A 20,628-nucleotide genomic window follows, 5' to 3' on the forward strand; every position below is an offset into this window, starting at 1 on the left:
ATGTGAAGTTATGTATCAAAACGTCCAGTAAAGCTTCACACCAAGTTTCCTGCATATGTAGATAAGCTTTGGTCCGTGACAAAATGCATGTGTTTTATTTTCCTCTAGCACTAATATAGATTAGCGCAGTAGGACACTTTACAAGGTCAATACAAATATGGAATCCAGAAATGAAACTTGAGAAACTACACTGATTTCAACTGCAGCTTCAGTGGTAGAGAGGCTGTACACCTTACTTTTGCTGGGGGCTACGGGAGTGCTACAAATTGTGCCTGATCTAGAGAAAGCTTGAAAGTGCAATGTTTTACTCCACTTTAGGACATTTAACTGTAACAAAACTGCTGAACCTTGTCAAATTATATTGGTTCTGCAGCTCTCTGATAGTAAATGCCAGTGAAGCTTATTTGTATGTATGCTGTACATCAGTGGTGATGCAATTACTATTTCTACCTTCTGCTGCCTGCCTTCTGTGGCTGAAAACTGCTATTAATTTCCGGATTTCAAGGTCCACAGAATATACTTGTGCCATACGGAGAAGATAGTCTTGGAGGCAAAATTATGCAGTATGTGTGGTAGTTTGCTAAAAGCGCCTACAGTTTGCCATCTGAAATGTATGTAATTATGTAAAATGAAATTCCCTTAGATGTTTAGCCATGTGGCTCATCTGACAAGCATCAGTTTTCGCCAATTAAATTAAGACCTTTATAAACTGTGTGTACATTAGTCTAATATTAGTGTAATGATATCTGTTAATAAATGGCAGCTGTACCTTCAACAATTTCCAGTTCAGTCGTAAGCAATGGTACTCTTTATGCAAAGCCTCATTTATTTTCACAATGAATCATTTTTCTCTTTATAGAGAACAAAATGACACCTTAAAGTATAACTCTTTTCTTTAGGAAACCAGAAGGCAAAAGAAAACTTTAAAAAAAACTCGTAGATTCATGGTGGACGGGGTTGAAGTGAGTGTGACAACCTCAAAGATAGTTACAGATAGTGATTCAAGAAGTGAAGAAATGAGAGATCTCAGGTGAGTAGTAAACATTCATTTATTAAATTAATGTATATATTTCATTACTCAATAGAGAATTCAGTTGTGGCATTATAAAACACATTTGCAATGTTGTATATGTTGACAAATATCCATTGCTGCTGTCGTTAAAGAACTGACTTCGCCCTGTATTCGTTAGAACTGTATATTGACAAATTGGGTGCATTACAGAGTGCCCTACATTGGTTCTTGTACCTGTCGTTTTTCTGCATCAATCAGATACAATACATTTAGAGATACTGTTTTTCTTGCTACCAGAAGGAAATGTTTTGCATGATCTTCACGACTAAATGATGGTACCCCTTTTCATGAATCCCCCCAGATGTGCCTCAAATGTCTCTGTATTTGACTCTTCTTTCACTGTGAGGCTACTTCATGGCACTAGGTGGTTATGCCTGTACACGCGTGATAATGTGGGGGCATTAGTTGATGTGACGTTTTTGAGAATGCGGTTTGTGTGCGCTTTGCATATGGTTCTTCTGGCATGTTATATATACATCATTGATTTTCTTGGCTATTAATGTGATTGGTATTTTGTTACAAATTAGCAGTCTTTTATTTAAGCAAAATGTGAGATTTGGCAAACAATTTGAAGACCCCCCAATATTACACACCAAATGGAGTCCAGTTTTTCTGGTTGAGTGACTGACTGAGGCAGGCCTGTTGGACAGGGTGATTTGCGTGCTTAGCTGCCGTAGTAGTTTACAGTATGGCTATCAATGGGCAGAGAATTCTTTCATTTTGGAGAAGTAGACAGAAAGCAACTCCTCTTTTGAGCGAAGGTGGGACAGTGGCAAGACAAATAGATGCAGCCTCCTGGAGCAGCCTATCACCTTTGGGTTCCACAGCTGAGGCAGACGGGTATCTAGTTTTAATACTGATTCTGGGTGAGGTACAGCATATGTTACCCGTGACACTTGACTGCGAGTCATCTTTAACATTATAACGGTTTGGTAGTCTTTTACCAGGTGGTTATCCTGATACTGTCATTAGGATTGGGCAGGGTCTTCACTAAAGAACGTTACTGTTAAAATATTCTACAATGTAACATTTGTGTATTCTTTCATAGTACTTGTTGGTCTTATATTTTGGGGTAATATTGTAGTAAAGTGTGTATATATTTAAGTTCATCTGTGTAATGTTTTCTCTTGGTTAATCTGTTGGGCCTAACAATACCCAACTGTAGCACATCCCTCCTAATAGTGAAGCCTGACTGCTCTGTTATCCATTGAGTGTTTTGCTCTAACTTTGTGGACATGTGTCCACTCATCCCTGGATACATATCTTCACTTCCCTAACCACAGGGCTGTAGAAAAAATGTTTCTAACCTGGAAAGATAGAATCCACAATGACGGACTGGCCTGTAAAAGTCTTGTTTCGCAGGAATGATAACGGAGAAAACACCTGCCTTACCAACCAACCAAACTAAAGCCCACAGCAGTACCTGGCCACGTGTTCACCCTGTAGAGTAGGCCCAAGCCCAGGGAGAGATTTCTAGACCCTATAAAAATATGGGAAGAATGGGAGTGGTGTGGGTGTTTCGAGTAGTGAAGGGGAAGAATATGTATGGATAGAGCTAGAATTGTGCAGAAGGTGTGGACAGTGCTGAAGCTGCAGCAGGAGGAGATGTTGAGAGAGCTGGATGTGCAGGAGGAGGAAGCGTGGCAGAGAGAAGTGATAGTGCTGTAGTGGGAAGAGGGGTGGAAATCTATGAAGATACAGGATGGGGAGGAAACAAAGCTGGAGGGGAAGAGAGGTGGTGTAGAGAGAATGGAAGATGCATAGGGTGGTTGAGGAGCAGAGAGAAGAGCGAGCTGGTGAGGTGGATGTGAGGACAGACCTGAGGAGCCAGGTGGAGACAGAGGAAGAGTTTAGGCGACAGAAGGGGAGAATACTAAAGGAGGTCCCACAGAAAATGGAGGAGGAGGAACAAAGAGGTTGGAGAAGTAAAAGTTCAATGAGGAGACCATGGAAGTTGAACGAGCCAAGACCTGGGAAAAAAAGAAAGGTCTGAGAAGAAGAGTGGTTCTGAGTAGGGAAAATACCAAGGTATCCGGTAGAGGAAGGGAATCCCAGAGAATTAAATCAAAAAGGTACATAGAAAGAAGAATGATGACATGAATGAGTAAAGAGTGCCCAAAGGAACGAGTTGGAGGAACTGCAGATATGGGGTAATGTGGAGGCTTGGTGGCCCTCTTCGAAGTTGATAAGAGGATAGGACCAAGCAGAATGGTAGAATGCTGAGACGGTGGGTGATTAGAGTGAGGGTAGGTGGGTGCTGGTAGCGTGCATTGACTATGAGAGTGGGGTGTATGCAAAATGGGGTAGAGCGAGAGTGGGTTTGGGATATGGGAGTGTGATTCGGGGGTTGGTTGGAGTGGGTGGGGAAAGAGTGGAATGAGGCAGTGCGGAAGGGTGGGTGGGAGTAGTGGGGTGAAGGGGTACGAGGAGTTTGGTGGGTAGGAGTAGTTTGGGGGTAGGGGTAGTTTGGAGGTGAGTAGTTTGGGAGTAGGAGTATGGGGTGCAGGATGTTTGGGTGGGAATAGTGTGGGGTGAGGTAGGGTGAAATGGTGGTAGTTTGAGGTCTGGAAAGGTGGGAGGGATTAGAGAGGGATAAGGTTGGCTGGGCAGGAGCAGTGTCATATGAGGTAGGGTGGGTGGGAGTAGAGTAGAGGGGCAAGGTTAGGTGGGAGCAGTGTGTGGTGAGGTGGGATGAGGTATGGTGTGTGAGAAGTGGGACATGGTACAATGGTGCACAGCAGGGTGGTTGGGAGCAGTGTCTAGAGTAGGGTTTGGTGGGAGAAGTGGGGTGAGAAGAGAGGGTCTGTAGGTGGGGTTAGTCAGGTAAGAAAAGGGTGGACGAGTGGGGTCCCTGGTTGAGTGATGAAGAGTCAGTGGAGTGACACTGGGGGTGGCAGAGTGTGATGGTGGGTATTGGTGGTGGAGTATGTTTGAGTTCGGGATATGGGTGGGATGGGTTAAGGTAGGGTGGTGGTAGAGTGGAAATGGAATAGAGGAGTGGGATTGGGTAGGATGGGATTTTATTTGGAGATAGTGGAGTTGAGGGTGGTTTCTCCAGCATGGGGTCTGGCATGGATTCACATGCTCATGAATATTCCCTGTCAGGCTGGGAATCCTCGGTAAAGAAAAATCAGTATCAGTTTCGTTTCTGATCTGTCTTTCGTTGTAGTAACCAATCACTGATCTCTGCGTCATACTGATCACAGCCAATGACTGCCATCTCCCTAAGCCCCGCCTCTGGCAGCCATCTTCAGATTTTTACCGCACGTTCAAGTGTTGGGATCCTCGTGCTATTGCTCTCGAGCTTTAGTGCTTTTTTCGCGCTTTTTCTTAGGAAAATGTTCTCTTTTTCGGTCAAAAGAGCCTCAAGCTCCACCGTTTCTTTATCCGATCAACGGGGACCCGTGTCGGATTCTTCTACGCCCCTCAAGGGTGAAGATTTCGTCGAGCCACGCTTTTGGAGGACTCCAGAAGTTTCTCAGGGCCATCTCGATCATGGCCCAGGAAAAGGGAAGCTCGACGCCCGGAAAGCTGTTCAGGGTCTGCCCTGGATGCCAGCTTCAGAATGTCTTTGAGGACGAACACTCCCTTTGCCTCTACTGCCTGCATGAGGACAAGACGCACGTGGAGAAGGACTGTGCTTTTTGCGGCAATATGTCAGAGCGGACCATGAAGGACCACCATCTGCGTCTTGCTAACTGGCTGGAAGGGAAGAGCCGGTCAGGCGAGAAGAAGTCATCCGAGCGGTCTTCTAAGACCTTTGAGGGCGCCCCGGCGACAGGGGTCCAACAAAGGGCCAAGTCCGCTGGCACCGGGAGCGCCGAACGGTCGGGCTCTACAGGCGCCAGGCAGGGCGCATCCTCCCCGGCGCCATCAACCACGAGCCAACGCTCTGGCTCGGGTAAGAGGAAGGCCGAGCACCCAGCGAAGCTCCTGGAGAGACCCCCGGTCGAGCTCAAAGGCCCCATCGGAGGGGGAGCGAGGCGGTGACCCTCCCCCCAAGGAGAAGGCGGTGAGCGCACCTAAGGTGGTGAAAGCCGTAATCCACACGGCCAAGGCCTCTATCGAGACAGTCGCGGCGGCCCTGGCTCAGCCTGTGGAGGCTACACCAGTGGTGGCGACCTCGGGGCCCAGAGTCTCCCTGCCACCGCGGAGGGAGTCCTCTTTCATGCCCATCGACAGGACCCCCGTGAAACCTCCGACTGAGAAGAAAAAGGGGGGGCAGGAGGTCGTCGTGGATTCGGCCTCAACCTCTGAGGAGGAGCTGATCGAAGTCTTAAGCCACGGCGTTGGCGTGGAAGAAGACCAGCCCGTCGGGAGGGACCCCGACGTAGGAGACGACGAGAACGTCGAGGGTGCCGACGGGGCTCCTGACCGCCCGTCAGACTCCCCTCAACCAGTGCCGCAAGACAACTCGCGGCCATTTTGTTGGCTATACAGTCCTTATGCTCGGAGATAAGGACGAGATTGCCGTTACCACCAACGGAGGAACCTCTCCCGACGGGGGACCCGGAGCCAGGCCCTTCTGGGAGCCCTCCTCCTAAGAGAAGGATTCATCCTCCACCTCCTTTTCAACCATCGCGCCTTGCTCAGCCCTCCTCCCCGTGGGGATGATACGGGGACTGACACGGGCACAGACGACGAGGTTTACGACGAGGATCTCCCGTCGTCACCTCCTCCCCGGGCTTCCCCGCCCGACGAGATTGGATCGTTTCATGCCATGATCTCCAGGGCATCCGAGCTTTTCCAGCTCTGCCCGGAAGAGAAGAAGGGTTTCCTTTATCAACGGCGCGAGACCAAGAGGCAGACGGTCCTCGCTGTACCTCTACTGGACAATATCTGGGATGAGGGTCTCGCCCTCCTCAAGAACCCATCCACAACGCCTGCGAGAAGGGATCGGTACGAGAAGAAGTACCGCGTCCCGGACGCGGCCCCCTTGTGCCTTTGGGCACAGCCGACCCCGGACTTGGTCGTCTCCGCGGCGGCCAGGAAGAAAGCGGGGGGAGGGGCCTCGGCATCTACGTCAACCTCCCCGCCGGACGGCGAGGAAAAGAAATTGGACATGATGGGACGCAGAGTCATCTCATCGTCAGCGACGACTATTAAGGCTGCCAACGCCTTGGCTATCGTAGCCCGCTACGACAGGGAGTTGTGGTACAAAATCGCCCCCCTGCTGGACTTCTTACCAGACGACAAGAGGGCGGAGGCCCTAGAGATCTTGCAGGAAGGAGAAGTGGCGTCGGACCATGCCATTACAATAGCGACGGACATCGCTGACACTGGATTTCGCCAATTGGGCAACTGCGTGTGCCTTAGACTGCATGGATGGCTCAAGGCAACTGACTTCCGTCAGGACGTGCAGACCAGAGTCTTGGACATGCCGTTCGACGGGAGGGACCTGTTTGGGAAAACAGTGGACGATTCCCTACAAGCCATCAAGACGGACACAGAGACGGCCCGGGCTCTTGGTGTTCTCCAGCAACGACGGCCGCCCTTTCGGAGCGGCGGAGGCAAGCAGGGTGCCTCCAAAGGTTCCGGCGGCAGATTTTCCACCTATCGTCAAGCGGCCCGTTCGTCGTCACAGGAAGCCTACAGGGGACGAGGCAATTCGGGCGGACCCCGCCATCGTCGCCAAGGAGGACAAGGCGGCAAAGCCTCATCGAAGCAGGACTGAACCGGCCGTGGGGTCGGGCCCCCACCGAAGCACCCCGGTGGGAGGCCGGCTGGCGAACTTTGTCAGCGTGTGGGAGTCCATCTCCACCAACCGTTGGGTGCTGGACGCCCTGGCCCAGGGTCACGCGCTCGAGTTTCTAAAGAAGTGCCCGCGCGTCTCCCCCGTGGCCAGGAAGGAACATCACGTCCCTCAACTTCTCTTGGAGGTAAAGGCGCGATGCTCAAGAAAGGCGCCATCGAGCTCGTCCCAAAGAGGCTTCGGGGCTCCGGAGTTTACTCAAGATACTTCCTCATGAAGAAGAAGACGGGAGGATGGCGTCCCATCCTGGACCTACGACGACTGAACAAATTCATCAAGGCAGAAGTTCCAGATGGTCACCCTCTAGCACGTCCTGGGTCAACTGGAGGAGGGCGATTTCCTGTCGTCGTTGGATTTGGAGGATGCCTACTTCCATATCCTTATCCTAAAGGGACACCGAAAGTTTCTCAGATTCGTGGTCCAAGGGCGTCACTACCAGTTCAGAGCCCTTCCCTTCGGATTGAGGTCGGCATCCAGGGTGTTCACCAAGTGCCTCGCACCGGTGGCGGCGCGGCTGAGCCTGGAGGGGATCCACGTCTACCCCTACCTGGACGACTGGCTCATCCGAGCAAAGACAAAGGAGCTCGCCGCGGAACACACGGCGAGGACCGTCCAACTACTCACGGACCTGGGATTCTCCATAAACTACGCCAAGTCCCACCTGGTACCCGCTCAAGATGCACTGTTTCTGGGAGCAAAGTTCGACACAGTGTTGCTTCTGGCATCTCCGTCGGAGGAAAGGACGAGGGCCATCTTGGGCAAGGTGCAGCGGATCCTGGTTGCGGACGCGGCCAGGGTGAGGTCCATCAAGTCCCTCCTCGGAATGATGTCTTCTTGCATTTTTCTCATCCGCCTGTGCAGGCTTCGGATGCGCCCGTTACAGAAGTTCCTGGACGCTCGCTGGATCCAGACGACGGGCAGCTTCGAGGACAGGATCACACTCGACGAGAGCTTCCAACGAGCGATCCGGTAGTGGGGCACCCACGCGCATCTGACGGTGGGCATGGACTTCCAGACCCCGGGCCACCAGAAGACAGTGACCACGGATGCCTCCTTGGAAGGGTGGGGAGCGCACACCGAAAATATGCACGCGAGGGGCCTTTGGCTGCCGACGGAGAAGTCCCTCCATATCAACGTCCTGTAACTCCGTGCAGTGTTTTGAGCCCTCAGGTCCTTTCTTCCGTCCCGCAAGGGCAAGGTGGTGAGGATCTTCACCGACAACACCACCACCACCATGTTCTACATCAGGAAGCAGGGCGGTACCAGATCCCCAGCCCTGTCCAAGGAGGCTCAGGATCTGTGGCATTGGGCCGTCGCCCAGGGGATGTTTCTGGTGCCGTTTCATCTGGCAGGGATAAAAAACACCATCGCCGACTCGCTCAGCAGGGAGCTGCGCTCGTGCCACGAGTGGGAACTACGACAGGATCTAGTGGACCGCCTCTTCCGACGGTGGGGCACACCCCAGATCGATCTGTTTGCGACGGCGACGAACTCCAAGTGCCGGAGGTTCGCCAGCAGGTTTCCCCAGCCGAGGAGCATGGGCGATGCTTTCTCGTTCCCCTGGGAGGGCCTGTTCCTATATGCGTTCCCTCCATTGCCGCTGCTGATCCGGCTCATCAACCAGCTGAAGAGGTCACGGTGCAGGATGATCCTCGTCGCACCTGCGTGGCCGAGGCAGATATGGTTCCCGGACCTTCTGGACTTGTCAGCGTCCCCGTCAATCAAGCTGCCAGTGGACGCGGATCTTATCTCCAGGGAAGGAGGCGCCATCCTCCATCATGACCCGAAGTCGCTGAACTTGCAGGCCTGGCTCCTGCAGCGTTAGAGTTGGAGGTTACGACATACTGGCCGACTGCAGAGAGGTTCTTGCAAAGGCCAGGGCGTCCTCAACTCTTAAATGCTATGGACACAAATGGAAGAGGTTCTCTGTCTGGTGCCACGCACAGAAGATGAACCCTCTACGGATTACGGCTCCTCAAGTACTGCCTTACCTGCTGACGCTGGCCAAGGCTGGACTGGCACACGCTTCCATCAAGATTCATCTTGCTGCGATCTCCCGATACACCAGAACCACGGGACGGACGTCTTTGTGGTCTCATTGTCTGGTGAAAGAATTCATGAAGGGACTGTTCAGATCGTTCCCGCCGGTGAAGGCTCAGGCCCCGGCATGGGAGCTCAACGTGGTGCTGACCAAGCTCATGGGACCTCCGTTCGAGCCTCTGCACTCAGCTCTGTTGAAGTTCTTGTCGTGGAAAACAGCGTTTCTTGTGGCCATCACCTCCGCACGACGGGTGGGAGAGATCCAGGCCCTTTCCTGCAAGCCCCCGTACTTGACTTTTCACGACACGAGGGTAGTGCTCAGGACTCACCCCTCCTTCATGCCCAAGGTGCCGTCGGACTTCCACCTCAACAAACTCTTGGTGTTGCCTGTTTTCTTCCCGTCGCCTTCGTCGCCGGCTGAAAGGACTTGGCACTCGCTGGATGTGGCTAGAGCGCTGAAGTTCTACGTGGACCACACAGAGTTTTCTGAAGACGTCACAACTTTTTGTGAACTTTGGACCTGTCAATCAGGGGAAGGCTCTCTCGAAGGCTTCCATTTCTAGATGGCTCTCCGGCTGTATCATGTACTGTCATCGGTTGGCAAACCGACCGCTGCCTGCCCGTCCGAGAGCCCATTCCACCAGAGCGATCGCAGCTACCACGGCGTTCCTATCTGGTGTGCCCTTGCTGGACATCTGCAGGGGTGCTACGTGGAGGTTCACGAAATTCTACTGCGTCGATCGGGATTCCAGTGAGGAGTCCAGGGTCGGCCAAGCAGTGCTGCGCAACCTGTTCGCCTAAGGTGAGCCTGGTGAGGAGGTAAGAATTGCTTAATGTTGAGTTTTGGATGTAATGTTTAGCCTTTGCCACCTCCCGTGGTTGTGCATGTGTGTACTGCTATGTATTCTTTTATTCTCCAGCATGGGGTCTGGCATGGATTCACATGCTCATGAATATTCCCCGTCGTCAGGCTGGGAATCCTCGGTAAAGAAAAAACCAGTATCAGTTTCGTTTCTGATCTGTCTTTCGTAGTAGTAACCAATCACTGATCTGCGTCATACTGACCACAGCCAATGACTGCCCTCTACCTAAGCACCGCCTCTGGCAGCCATCTTCAGATTTTTACATGCGAACCCTCCCGCCTACCCCTCTGCGGCTCTTCACTTGGTCATACTGCCACTTCTCGTGCTACCAAATCTGAAGATGGCTGCCAGAGGCGGGGCTTAGGGAGATGGCAGTCATTGGCTGTGGTCAGTATGACACAGAGATCAGTGATTGGTTACTACTACGAAAGACAGATCAGAAACGAAACTGATACTGATTTTTCTTTACCGAGGATTCCCAGCCTGACGGGGAATATTCATGAGCATGTGAATCCATGCCAGACCCATGCTGGAGAACAACAGTTACAGGTAAGTAACTTGTTCCTTAGGGGAGAAGTGTGGCTTGACGTAGGGTGGGTAAGTGTAGTGTGTAGTGAGGCAGGGTGGGAGGAGTGTCATTTGGGGTATAATGGGGTCAGGGGAGGGTGGAGCCAGGGTAGACTGGCTTTTGGTGAAGACGGGGGAGGTGGTGTAGACTTCGGTGAGGTGGGGGTGCAAAGCAGTAAAGGGGGCAGGGTGGTGGTAGAGGAGTGGTTAGGGCTAGAATGGGTGAGGTAGAGTCGTGAGTTGGGTGAAGCAAGGTGTGGTAGGGTGTGTGAAGGCTGCTGATGGGGGGGTAGCAGGTCTGCTATAGGCAGGCATAGGGTACACTTAAGATAGACAGGTGTTGGGTTAGGTGAGGTTCTTGGGTAGGCTGCTGCTTGCATTGGGGTCGTGGGGAGCAGCGGGAAACATCCTATTCTCTTCTGGCCCTGGGGACTGCTATTGCTGCCGTTTGCTTCATTGGGTTGAAGGGATCAGGGGGAATCGCCTCTACCATCACTGGACCGCGCCCCACATAACAAAAAAAGAAACTCAGCTGGCTGTGCTTTTGTGGCTATGAGGGGAGAGACAAAGAGTGGAAAGGTACCCCCCCTCCTCCCGCAGAGCTGCTGTGAATTTGTTGGTGCTGCATGTTGGTGTTACTTGGCAGCAGGACGAGGGCCCGAAACATTGCAACAGGCATGCCTGTCCAGAGACTGCTACACATATGTCCAAGGAGGATGATGCATCTCTGCAAGGGCAGACAAAGAAGCAAGATCATTGCTCTTGTCCCTTCCTGACACAGCCTACGCACAGAGCTTATTAATTCAGAGCTTCTGTTTGAGAGAAATATAGTTAAACCCTTCTTGTTTTAAGTTATGGAAAAAATCAGGCCTACAATTAGGTCAGCTAACTAATTGCTCAGCATTGCCATTCGCTGTGCCATTAAGACATTTTGTTTCCTAATACATCTCACGGATTCTAACTGTCACCTGTGATATACTGGGTTTCATTTTATATTGTTTCTCAGAATCCAATTAACATTTATGGAGGAGTTTGTAGGCTCTTTTCTTGTATTGCACACACATAAATATAAATGAGTGGCATGTTCTTATTTTATTTTTTATTTTTTGCATTTTTAAAGAGCTCACACAGCCCGCGGGCATCGTAACGCTGTTACAGGAATGGTTTGTTTTTTTAGTTGCGTAATTGTTTTGTCTTAGTTGCGCATTTATAATGCGCTTAAATAACCAGAGGTTTCCAAGCACGGACCCGGGGGATCGGACCTGTGTTGCTTCGTGTCGTCTTGCTTCAAAGGCAAGCACGTTGCCGCTGAGCTATCCTCCTGTGTGGCTGGATTCCCTATTTAGAGGAGCGACCTAGATTTTGCTTCCACTCTGATATGTGCATGTGGTGTTTATTTCTGTGTTCTCTAGTATCTTGTAAAGCTCGGTTAAGTCCCTCATACGCCTATGTCCTGTCCCCTTTCCTCCATACTTGTCGTACATTTAGCCCTTTGGGACGTACCGGAGCACTTTTTGTTAAAAAGCACCAAAAATGTTTGGCCTTCTTTTTACATGGGGTACCGCACGCAGCTGTAGCCCCGCCCTCCTGAGCTCCACCCCGCACCAAATGTTAATTTCGAAACGATTGTCCTCCAACATATTCCATATCTTTGACATGTAATGTCCACAGCTGTGCACTTTGGAAACTTTTTCGGCAGAAGGCATCCTGCATCAATGACGTTGGGTCGATGTCTCTCGAAGACCTCCTTCGAGGGCGACGTCAGCGGATGTTATAAATAGGACGCACGGTGCCCGTAGCCTCAGTTCCGTTGATTCCGCAAATGTGTTTGCTTGAGAACTCTGCGTGCCTCGTGTGTTTCATCGTAGTGATGTCTTCTTCAACCCCTCCGGCTCTGCGGTCTGGCTTCAAGACTTGCTGGGACTGCAAGTCTAAAATGTCGATCCCCGACCCGCACCGCATTTGTTTGTTTTGCTTGGGCGAGAGTCACGACCGACAACTGTTTAAAATGCCAGTCGCTGACTGCCAAGGCCTTGCGGGAGCGTAAGGGAAAGCTTCATATAGGTAGGGGTTCTAAGCCCACTAAGTCCCCAAAATCGAAATCCAAAGGGGTGTCTACCGACGACTCGAGGGGCGACTCTCTGCATCGGGAGGAGGCCGGGGTTCTCGGTCACAGAGTGGTTCCCACCCTTCTTCTTCCTCGCGACTTCTGATGAAGCCGGCAGGGAACGGTCTCGTACCGCCTTCGGGCTCGGGTCCGCGACACAACTTGCATCGGGAACCTTCGAGGTCCCGTTCCAACAAAGCTTCGGATAGTCGCAAGAGACGTGCTTCCAGGTCTCGGTCCTCGTCCCCAGCGAGACCGCTGCAACCTGCTATAAGGGCTTGACGCTTGCGTCGACTCGGTCGGCACCGTGTTCGGACGTCGAGGCTTTGTTTATTATTTATAGGGTGCCCAAGACCCTTAGGTAGCTGGGCGCACAGCATAACAAGATTACTTATAGCTTGGTTACATTTACATAGATAAGTCTTTGCAGGTGCATGTAAAGTTACAGTTTACATAGTTGCAGGTATATACATGTGCATAGGTAGTTACAGTAATAGTTACAATTTGCGTATTTATAGATATGTACAGATATGCATATGTGCATAGGTAGTAATCATTAGTGCATGATTGCTGACTAAAAAAGAAAGAGGAGAGAGCGAGCATATGTGGCGATGGTTTATTGGTCTTTATGCCATAGCCAGTTAGGGGTGTTGCGCCTGAAGCTGTTATAGGATTGGTCTCTTCTTAACTCGACTGGTAACGCATTCCATTGCTGAGCTGCTTTTACTGGGAAGCTATTTCCACCTGTTTTTTGTAGGCGGAATCTGGGAATTTGGAGACAGTAGGAGTTGACTGTTCTAGTTGGGAGTGTAGAGGATTTTCTGGTTATTCTTTCATTCAGTTAAGGTGGTGCTGCGTTATTTAGGCATTTGAAGGGTAAAGTGACTATTTTGAGGAGGATCCGATCAGTGATTTTTAGCCAATTGTGATATCTTCTGGCGGGGAGGTTCAGGGACGTTCTGAGCGCATTGTTTTGCAGTGTTTGTAGTTTGTGATATATTTATTAGCTCCTGCATATAGTGCATTGCAGTATTCCAATTTAGAGAGGATGAGGGCATTGGCTAGAATGATGCAGCTAGCTGGTGAGAGGAAGGGTCTACATGCTTTGATGAGTTTGCCGGTGTAGGCAGTGGATGAGGCTAAGGAATTAACTTGTTTTTTTTAGGGAGTGTGTGGGATCCAGGTAAAAGCCTAGAGTCTTCACTTCTTTGGCCACTGTAATTATATTGCCGTCGATGTTGAAGGCATTGTAGTTGTCATTACGTTTTTTTAAATTGTTGGGTGAGCCAAGGATTAGGATCTCCGTTTTATCGTCATTCAGGCAGAGGCCGTGGGTTGCCATCCATGCCTGAATGAGGATGTAGATTTCATTTACTAAGGCTGTATCCGATGTGAAATTGCCCATAAGGGGGATAAGGATCTGGGTATCATCTGCATAATTTGTGTAGGTGATACCCAGCCTGTCCAATTTATCAAATAAAGGCTAAGTGAAGATATTGTTCATGGTGAGTGAGACACATGAGTCTTGGGGGACTCCACATGTTATGACAGGGTCTGCAGAGGCTGCCGTGGAGAAGACTCTCATGCTTCTGTTATCAAGAAATTACCAGGCTATAGCTTCACTTGAAAAGTGGGCTGCTGATGCTAGGTGTTTGCATAGAACTGCATGGTCCACCAAGTCAAAGGCCTCCGACAGATCAAGGAGGAGTAGCATAGCTGTGTTTCCTTTATCTTTAAGTTCATCAATTTGGGCTTTAGGATCTATTAGGGCAGTCTGTGTGCCATGTTGGGGTCTGAACCCCAATTGGCGAGAGCCAAGTAGCTGGTTCGTTTCAAGGTATTTTTGAATTTGTAAGTAGGCCACTCTGTCAATTATCTACAGTAGGGGTTTCCGTGAGTGGGAGTGAGGCTCTTTTTTAACGCATTTTTGGTTTGCAGTGTTTTTATTTTATTTGCTAAGGCATTTTGAATGTTGGTACACCATTGTTTATCTTTAGGTAGATTATCCGGTGGAGGTACAGGGGAATTCTAGTTCACGTAGAATCGTGAATAGTTCCTTGGTATTGAAGGATGCTTTGGAAATCCTTTCGTTATAGACCTCTTTTTTTTAGTTTGGATGATTTTCTTTTTGTATTTAGTGGCAAAGAGTTTGAGTTTTAATTTATTTTCATCCGTAGGGGTATGATGCCATATAGTTTCTAGCTTCCTTTTTTCCAATCAGTTCATTTAGGTGAGGGGTGAACCAGGTGTTAAGGTGAGCTGCTTGTTTACTCTTACAGTTCTTAAGTGGGGCAATGGAGTCTAAGATTTTAGTCATAGCTTCATTATAGTGGTCAACCAGCATGTCTGGGTTAGAGTTGCTTGGTAAGGCATTAATCACTGGAAGGAGACAGGGTAGGATGTTGTTGGCTGTGATGTCATTTCTTGATCTGTTAGGGAGAGGGGGTGCCATTATTTTTCTTTATTTCTTTATTGAGTGTTAAGCTAAATTCAATCAAGAAGTGGTCGGTCCAGGTTTGGGGTGTCATTTTTGTAATTCTGGTTGGGCAATTTGAGGTAGCGACCCAGTCAAGGATCCTGCCTTTGTCATGGGTAGGGGTGAGAACATTTTGGGAGAGCCCATGTTCATTGAGCATGGTGGCTATAGCTTGTGCTCGTTTGTCGTCTGGGTCTTTGAGTCCTAGGTTGAGGTCGCCAAGGATCATTATCTGAGATGATTCTTTAGTATTTCTAGCTATCAGACTGGAGATGTCCTCTTCAAACGAACCTAAAGGCCCTGGAGGCCTGTAAATGAGGTAGATAGTCAGGGTGCGGCATGGGGATATGGGCAGTTTAGCAGAAAGTAGTTGACATGATTTTAGCCTTTGCCTTCTTATCAGCCGTCGGCACCGCTCTCAACGCTGAAGCCTACTGTTTGAGTTCCCTGATCTGGAGGATCCTCCAAGGAAGGCTACTGCTAAGTCAGTGAGGCCAGTGGTGGACTCCAGGCCGCCTTCTGTCCCCAGGCCAGGTATTCACCTCCCTCTGGATGACATATGAGGAGGAAGAAAGGTCTGACTTTGAAGACCCTGTTGAGCAGGATGTAGCTTCTGTCTTTTCTGGAGACAGTCCATTGGAGGAGTTAAGGCAAACCCTCCATGATGCCAGTGGGTTGGACACTTCTCGTAAGTGGAATTTGGCAGGCCTGAGCCTGGGGCTCATGCGGAGTCGTCATACAGACAGCTCATGGCTAGGGTCACAGAGTATCTGGGCTGGTCCAGTCCTCCAGAAGATTTTGTACAAGATCATCTTACGCACATCTTAGACCAAGGTCCGTCCTCTGACCCGGTGTTACATTTTCATCTCACTTTACAGAAAAGAGGGGCGGCTGCTTGGCAGTCACCGGAATCTCTTCCGGCTGTTAATAAATCATTGACAAAGAAGGTACCGCCCTTCTGTTAACGACCCCAGCTATTTATCCACTCACCCTACTCCCGAGAGTTTGGCGGTTCAGTGGTTCAGCTGTTACGGCCACCTCGAGGCAGGCGGCGTACCCTACCATCCCTCCTGATAGGGACGACTAATGCTTAGACGGTTGGGCTCGCAAGGTATTTTCTGCAGGGAGTATGGCATTGAAATCAGTCAACTCCACTTGTGCCTTAGAAAGGTTTTCACACACTCTGCGGAACTGTTTCTTTAGTGGCTGAGAATATTCCCGAGGGGGAAGAAAGGGATGGGTTCCTTGCTTTCATGCATTATGGCAAGGATGCCATATGCAAATCCCTTCAGTCAGGTTTGGATATGGCCGACAGTGTTAGCCGCTCCATGGCTGCGAGCACCGATATAAGCAGGTTTGCGTGGTTGCGTAAGTTGTTTTGCCCCGGATGTGCAGAGCCCATCTTTTGAACATGCCCTTTGATGGTGCACATTTGTTTGGCAACCAGGCTTACGAGAGCCTTGAGAGGTTGCAGACCTCGAAAGCTGCTGCAAAATCTTAAAGCGCAGCTGTGCGTCAACATCCGCCTTTTCGTCCTAGGGGACAGCATTGGAGGGGAGGTTCTTTCCGTTACTTGTCCTCCTTTGGAAGAACGAGAGGGGCCGCCAGTCAAAGGGGTCAGCGTAAAGGTTCCTGTGGTGGTTGGGGAAATGGAGGTGCCAAAGCCGCACAGGCAGCTGCCTCTTTGCCTTCAGACATTGCTGCAGCCTCTCCAAAACAGTCATAAGGCCGTATCCCATGGTTCGCTGGTTGGGGGCAGGCTGTCTCAGCATCTCGAAGACTGGCGAGCCATTACTTCGGATGCGTGGGTTCTGGATACAATAGCCCACGGCTGCTGGCTTCCCTTCCTAAAGAGGCCTCACGACAATCCACCTGGGAAACTGTCTTTTGAAGCTTCCAGATACGATACTTGTGCAGGAAATCTTGACCCTGCTGGTGAAAGGCGCTATAGAACTGGTGCCTGTAGCGGAGAGGAACAAGAGTTGGTATTCCCCGTATTTTTTGATCCCAAAGAAAGACTGGGGATTGAGACCCATCCTGGACTTGTGTTGGTTGAACAAACTTCTCAAGAACTTCAAGATGGTCACTCATTCTCAAGTCCTCCAGGCCCTTAAACTTCAGGATTGGTTGGTATCTCTGGACCTACAGGATGCTTACTTTCATGTGCCGATTCATCCCAAGCACAGAAAGTACCTGAGGTTTGCGGCTGGCGACTTGCACTTTCAGTTTCGGATCCTGCCATTCGGATTGACCTCCGCCCTGTGGGTCTTCACCAATCTAATGGTGGTGGCACTGTATCTCAGGCGAGGGGCTGGGGGGAAATTCATGTCTACCCCTACCTGGACGACTGGCTGATCCGTGCAGGTTCTCCCGAGCAAGCATTGGCTCACCTTGGTCTCACCTGCCGCTCCCTACACAGGCTGGGCTTCTCCCTAAATTTCAAGATTCCTGTCTCGGTCCCCCAGGATCTTCTGTGGTGGGCCAACGAACGGAACCTGATGAAGGAGGAGCCGTTTTGGCAACCATGGCCGGAGGTGACTGTAGTGACGGATGCTTCCCTCACAGGAGGGGGAGCTCATGCCAACGCCTTGACCGCCAGCGGTTGTTAGTCTCTGTCGCAGTCCAAACTCCACATCAACCTGTTAGAGCTGAGGGCCGTCAGGCTAGCCCTGAAGACTTTTTTGCAGTCTGTGCAGGGGAGGAGTGTCCTGATCATGACGGACAACACAGTGGCCATGCATTACGTCAACAAAAAGGGGCGGGGGTTAGGGTCAATCCCGTTGTGCAGAGAGGCAATGCAGCTCTGGTTATGGGCCATCCAGCAGAGAATTTCGATCTCAGCAGTTCATCTGCCCGGAGACGAAAAAGCGGCGGCGGACGCTCTGAGCAGGCAGAGCAGTCTCTCACGAGTGGGAGTTGGCTCAGGAAGTCCTTCAGGAGATCTTCGCCTTTTGGGGAACCCTGCAAGTGGATCTCTTCGCCATCAGTGCCAACCGGAAGTGCAAGAGATTCTGCTCAAGGGAATTTCCTCTGAGAGGAGCCTTAGGAGACACGTTCGTGGTAGATTGGTCATTCCCACTGCTGTACGCGTTTCCTCCAGTCCCCGTCATTCCTCAACTGTTACAGAGGTTACGGAAGTTCGGGTCCCACATGATCCTCATTGCTCCAGATTGGGCCAGGAGAACGTGGTACCCGGACCTTCTCGAAATGTCCATCTGCCCTCCACGCCATCTTCCCTACCGAGAGGATCTGCTCTCGAGAGAGGGGCGTGGGGTCAGGTTCTCCATCCAGAGGTCGGGACTCTCAACCTTCACGCTTGGTATCTGAAAGGTTGAGATATAAGGATTGAGACCTCCCGGATGATGTGATGGAGGTGTTGCTTTCGGCCAGAAGGCCAGCAACAAAATCCCTGTACCGTTGCCATTGGTGTACGTTTTGCGACTGGTTCAGAGGACAAAATGTTTATCTTTTTCAGTGTTCCATTTGTATGGTTTTTTCTTTGTTACTTTCTTTGGCACACAGGGGCCTTTGTGTAGGTAGCATTAAAGGTTACCTGGCGGTGCAGTCTATATTAGGGTCTTATTAATGTAGGCTAACCACTCACTCCTTCGGTAATTACCCAGAGATAGAACGTACTTTTGCAAAAATGTTGTGAGGGAGTCATAACCGACAAACTTCAAACACTGCAAAACAATGCACTCAGAACAGCCCTTAACTTACCCTCCAAGGAACACATCTCCAACAAAAGAAGAGAACACACATGGCTCAAAATCTGCGACCGCATCTCACTCAAAACGGCATCCCTCACTTTCAAATGCCTAAACAATGCAGCCCCCCCCTATCTCGCAACCAGAATAGCAAAAAAAAGTCCACCCGTCCCATCAGAATGATTAATTCTTACTGCCTACAGATGCCCAAATTCAGACTAAAGAAAACGGGCGGCAGTAGCTTTTCTGTCATGGCAGCCCAACACTGGAACACCCTCCCACTCAACATCAGAACAGACCAATCCTACTATAGTTTTAGGTGTAACACTCACCTGGTTAAGATCCAATGACCCCCATGACTGACCTGTCCTCTCTCCCACTTACAAACCATAGCCAACCTGACTGTATATATGTACATCCCTTAGATGATCTACCGAAATGTAATTAATTGTATGTATATATGTAGATATTCTATGCAATGTAATGCTGTACCTTATACTCATATGTCCCCTATCAAGCAACTAAGTTTTTTTGTAATCGTATCTTCCTGTTCTCTGTTGAGCCCTGTTACCTCTGGGTTTTGCGTGCCATACCAACCAAATAAATAAACAAACCAACCTAGCATCCTTTTCCTCTCTACTGGAAGTAGGAGCCAAATGGCCATTCTTCCTTGAAATCTGTCTCCATGGGAGAGGGGATGAGATTTGAAATTGTGCCCTTAATGAGAAACTCCTCACACGATGTTTGCATTAGAACATGCATGGCTGGAGAAACCGCTGTGCCCTAATATACAATCCATGGTATGTAGACTCGTATAAGAGTCATGTGCAGGCTGCTTAACTACCATCTGTACTTCTCCTCTCCTGGTCCGTTTTGCTTGGGTCTCTCACAGTACAGGTTGACTTCTCACTGTTTTTAACATGTTTTAATTGTGTTTAAACATGTTTATTTGGCCTGTGGCATTGGAGCGCCATTGATGTGGTCGCTCCTCTAAGGCCGTCCGCGGGTTGCCCGCCGCCAACGTAAAAATCATGCGGTTCCCACGATGCAATCAAGCCACCAACACCATCCAAGGTGATCGGAAATACCAGAGCACAACTGTGCCAAAGATGAACGGCTAACGCAGGAGCGTTGTTCCCGAATTTAGCAGCCGAATCCAGCACCCTGCGCCATCCAGTAAAACCAAGAAGGCGGGCGCAAAAGAGCCCAGGAGAATAAGGCGTACCCTGCGGTGACAAGCATACTGAGAGCTGAGGGTCTGGAGAGGAGAGGCGGTCTAGTACCCTACGACTTATAAACGTCCTCGGACCCAACTGCAGAAGGCTGCCCAGAACGAGGAAGAGGCAGGCGGTGTCCTAAAGAGGAGATGCAGCCTTGGCGGCCGAACGGAACACACCGCAGCCGCGGTGAGGGGACAGCCGGGTTCCTCCCATGCTCTGATCACCAGCTGGAGCGGGTGGCGTGGTGGGGGTGGCTCGTCCCCTCTCCCTCCTTCCCCCGAACTGACCCGAACCCCGGAGACAGCAGCACCGTGAGGCCGACTGAACCGGAGCCCTGGCGAGGGTGCCCACATGGCCGAGGAACAGCTGCGATGGACGACGTGGGTGGGGGCCCAACCCGCTCCAAGGAAAAGCACGAGAGTAACTCCCGGCTCCGGACAACGGAAACATCAGCCACACGGGAGAGCCGCGCTGGGACTGTGACCGGGGCCCCCCCTGCAGGTGAAACAGCATCAGGGGCGTGGGGTGGAGGTCTCCCGCCCGCTCCCAACACACAAGCAGGCCTCGGCCCCGAGAGATCCATAAGTCGGAAGCAGCCCCAATAAAGTAACATCAGGGTGCTCCTAGCCAGACCTGCCTCATTAGCAGGAATCACCAGCAACCGCCCAAGGTCCCTCCACACCGCCAAGCATTCCTATCAAGGGCCCAAAAACTGGCCCCATTACCATGGACCGCCAGCTACGCATAAGAACCTTCCTCACTTCTGGGGATTGCAAAGAACAGCCCAGAAACCAGCCCCATTATTGCAGACCACCAGCATTCCC

General features: G+C 50.6%; 1 protein-coding gene across 3 annotated transcripts in view; it reads left to right on the plus strand.

Annotated features, from left to right (window-relative positions):
* Positions 1–20,628, plus strand: part of SLK (STE20 like kinase) — a 985,407-nt gene that overhangs the window by 536,021 nt on the left and 428,758 nt on the right. For all 3 annotated transcript variants that reach the window (XM_069611736.1, XM_069611737.1, XM_069611738.1), the window contains exon 10: positions 900–1,030. In XM_069611736.1, coding sequence (XP_069467837.1) covers positions 900–1,030 — 131 coding nt within the window. The remainder of the gene's footprint in view (positions 1–899; positions 1,031–20,628) is intronic.

The sequence above is a fragment of the Ambystoma mexicanum genome, chromosome 8 (assembly GCF_040938575.1).
Source record: "Ambystoma mexicanum isolate Mex_15411 chromosome 8, UKY_AmexF1_1, whole genome shotgun sequence".
NCBI classification, from domain to species: Eukaryota; Metazoa; Chordata; class Amphibia; order Caudata; family Ambystomatidae; genus Ambystoma; species Ambystoma mexicanum.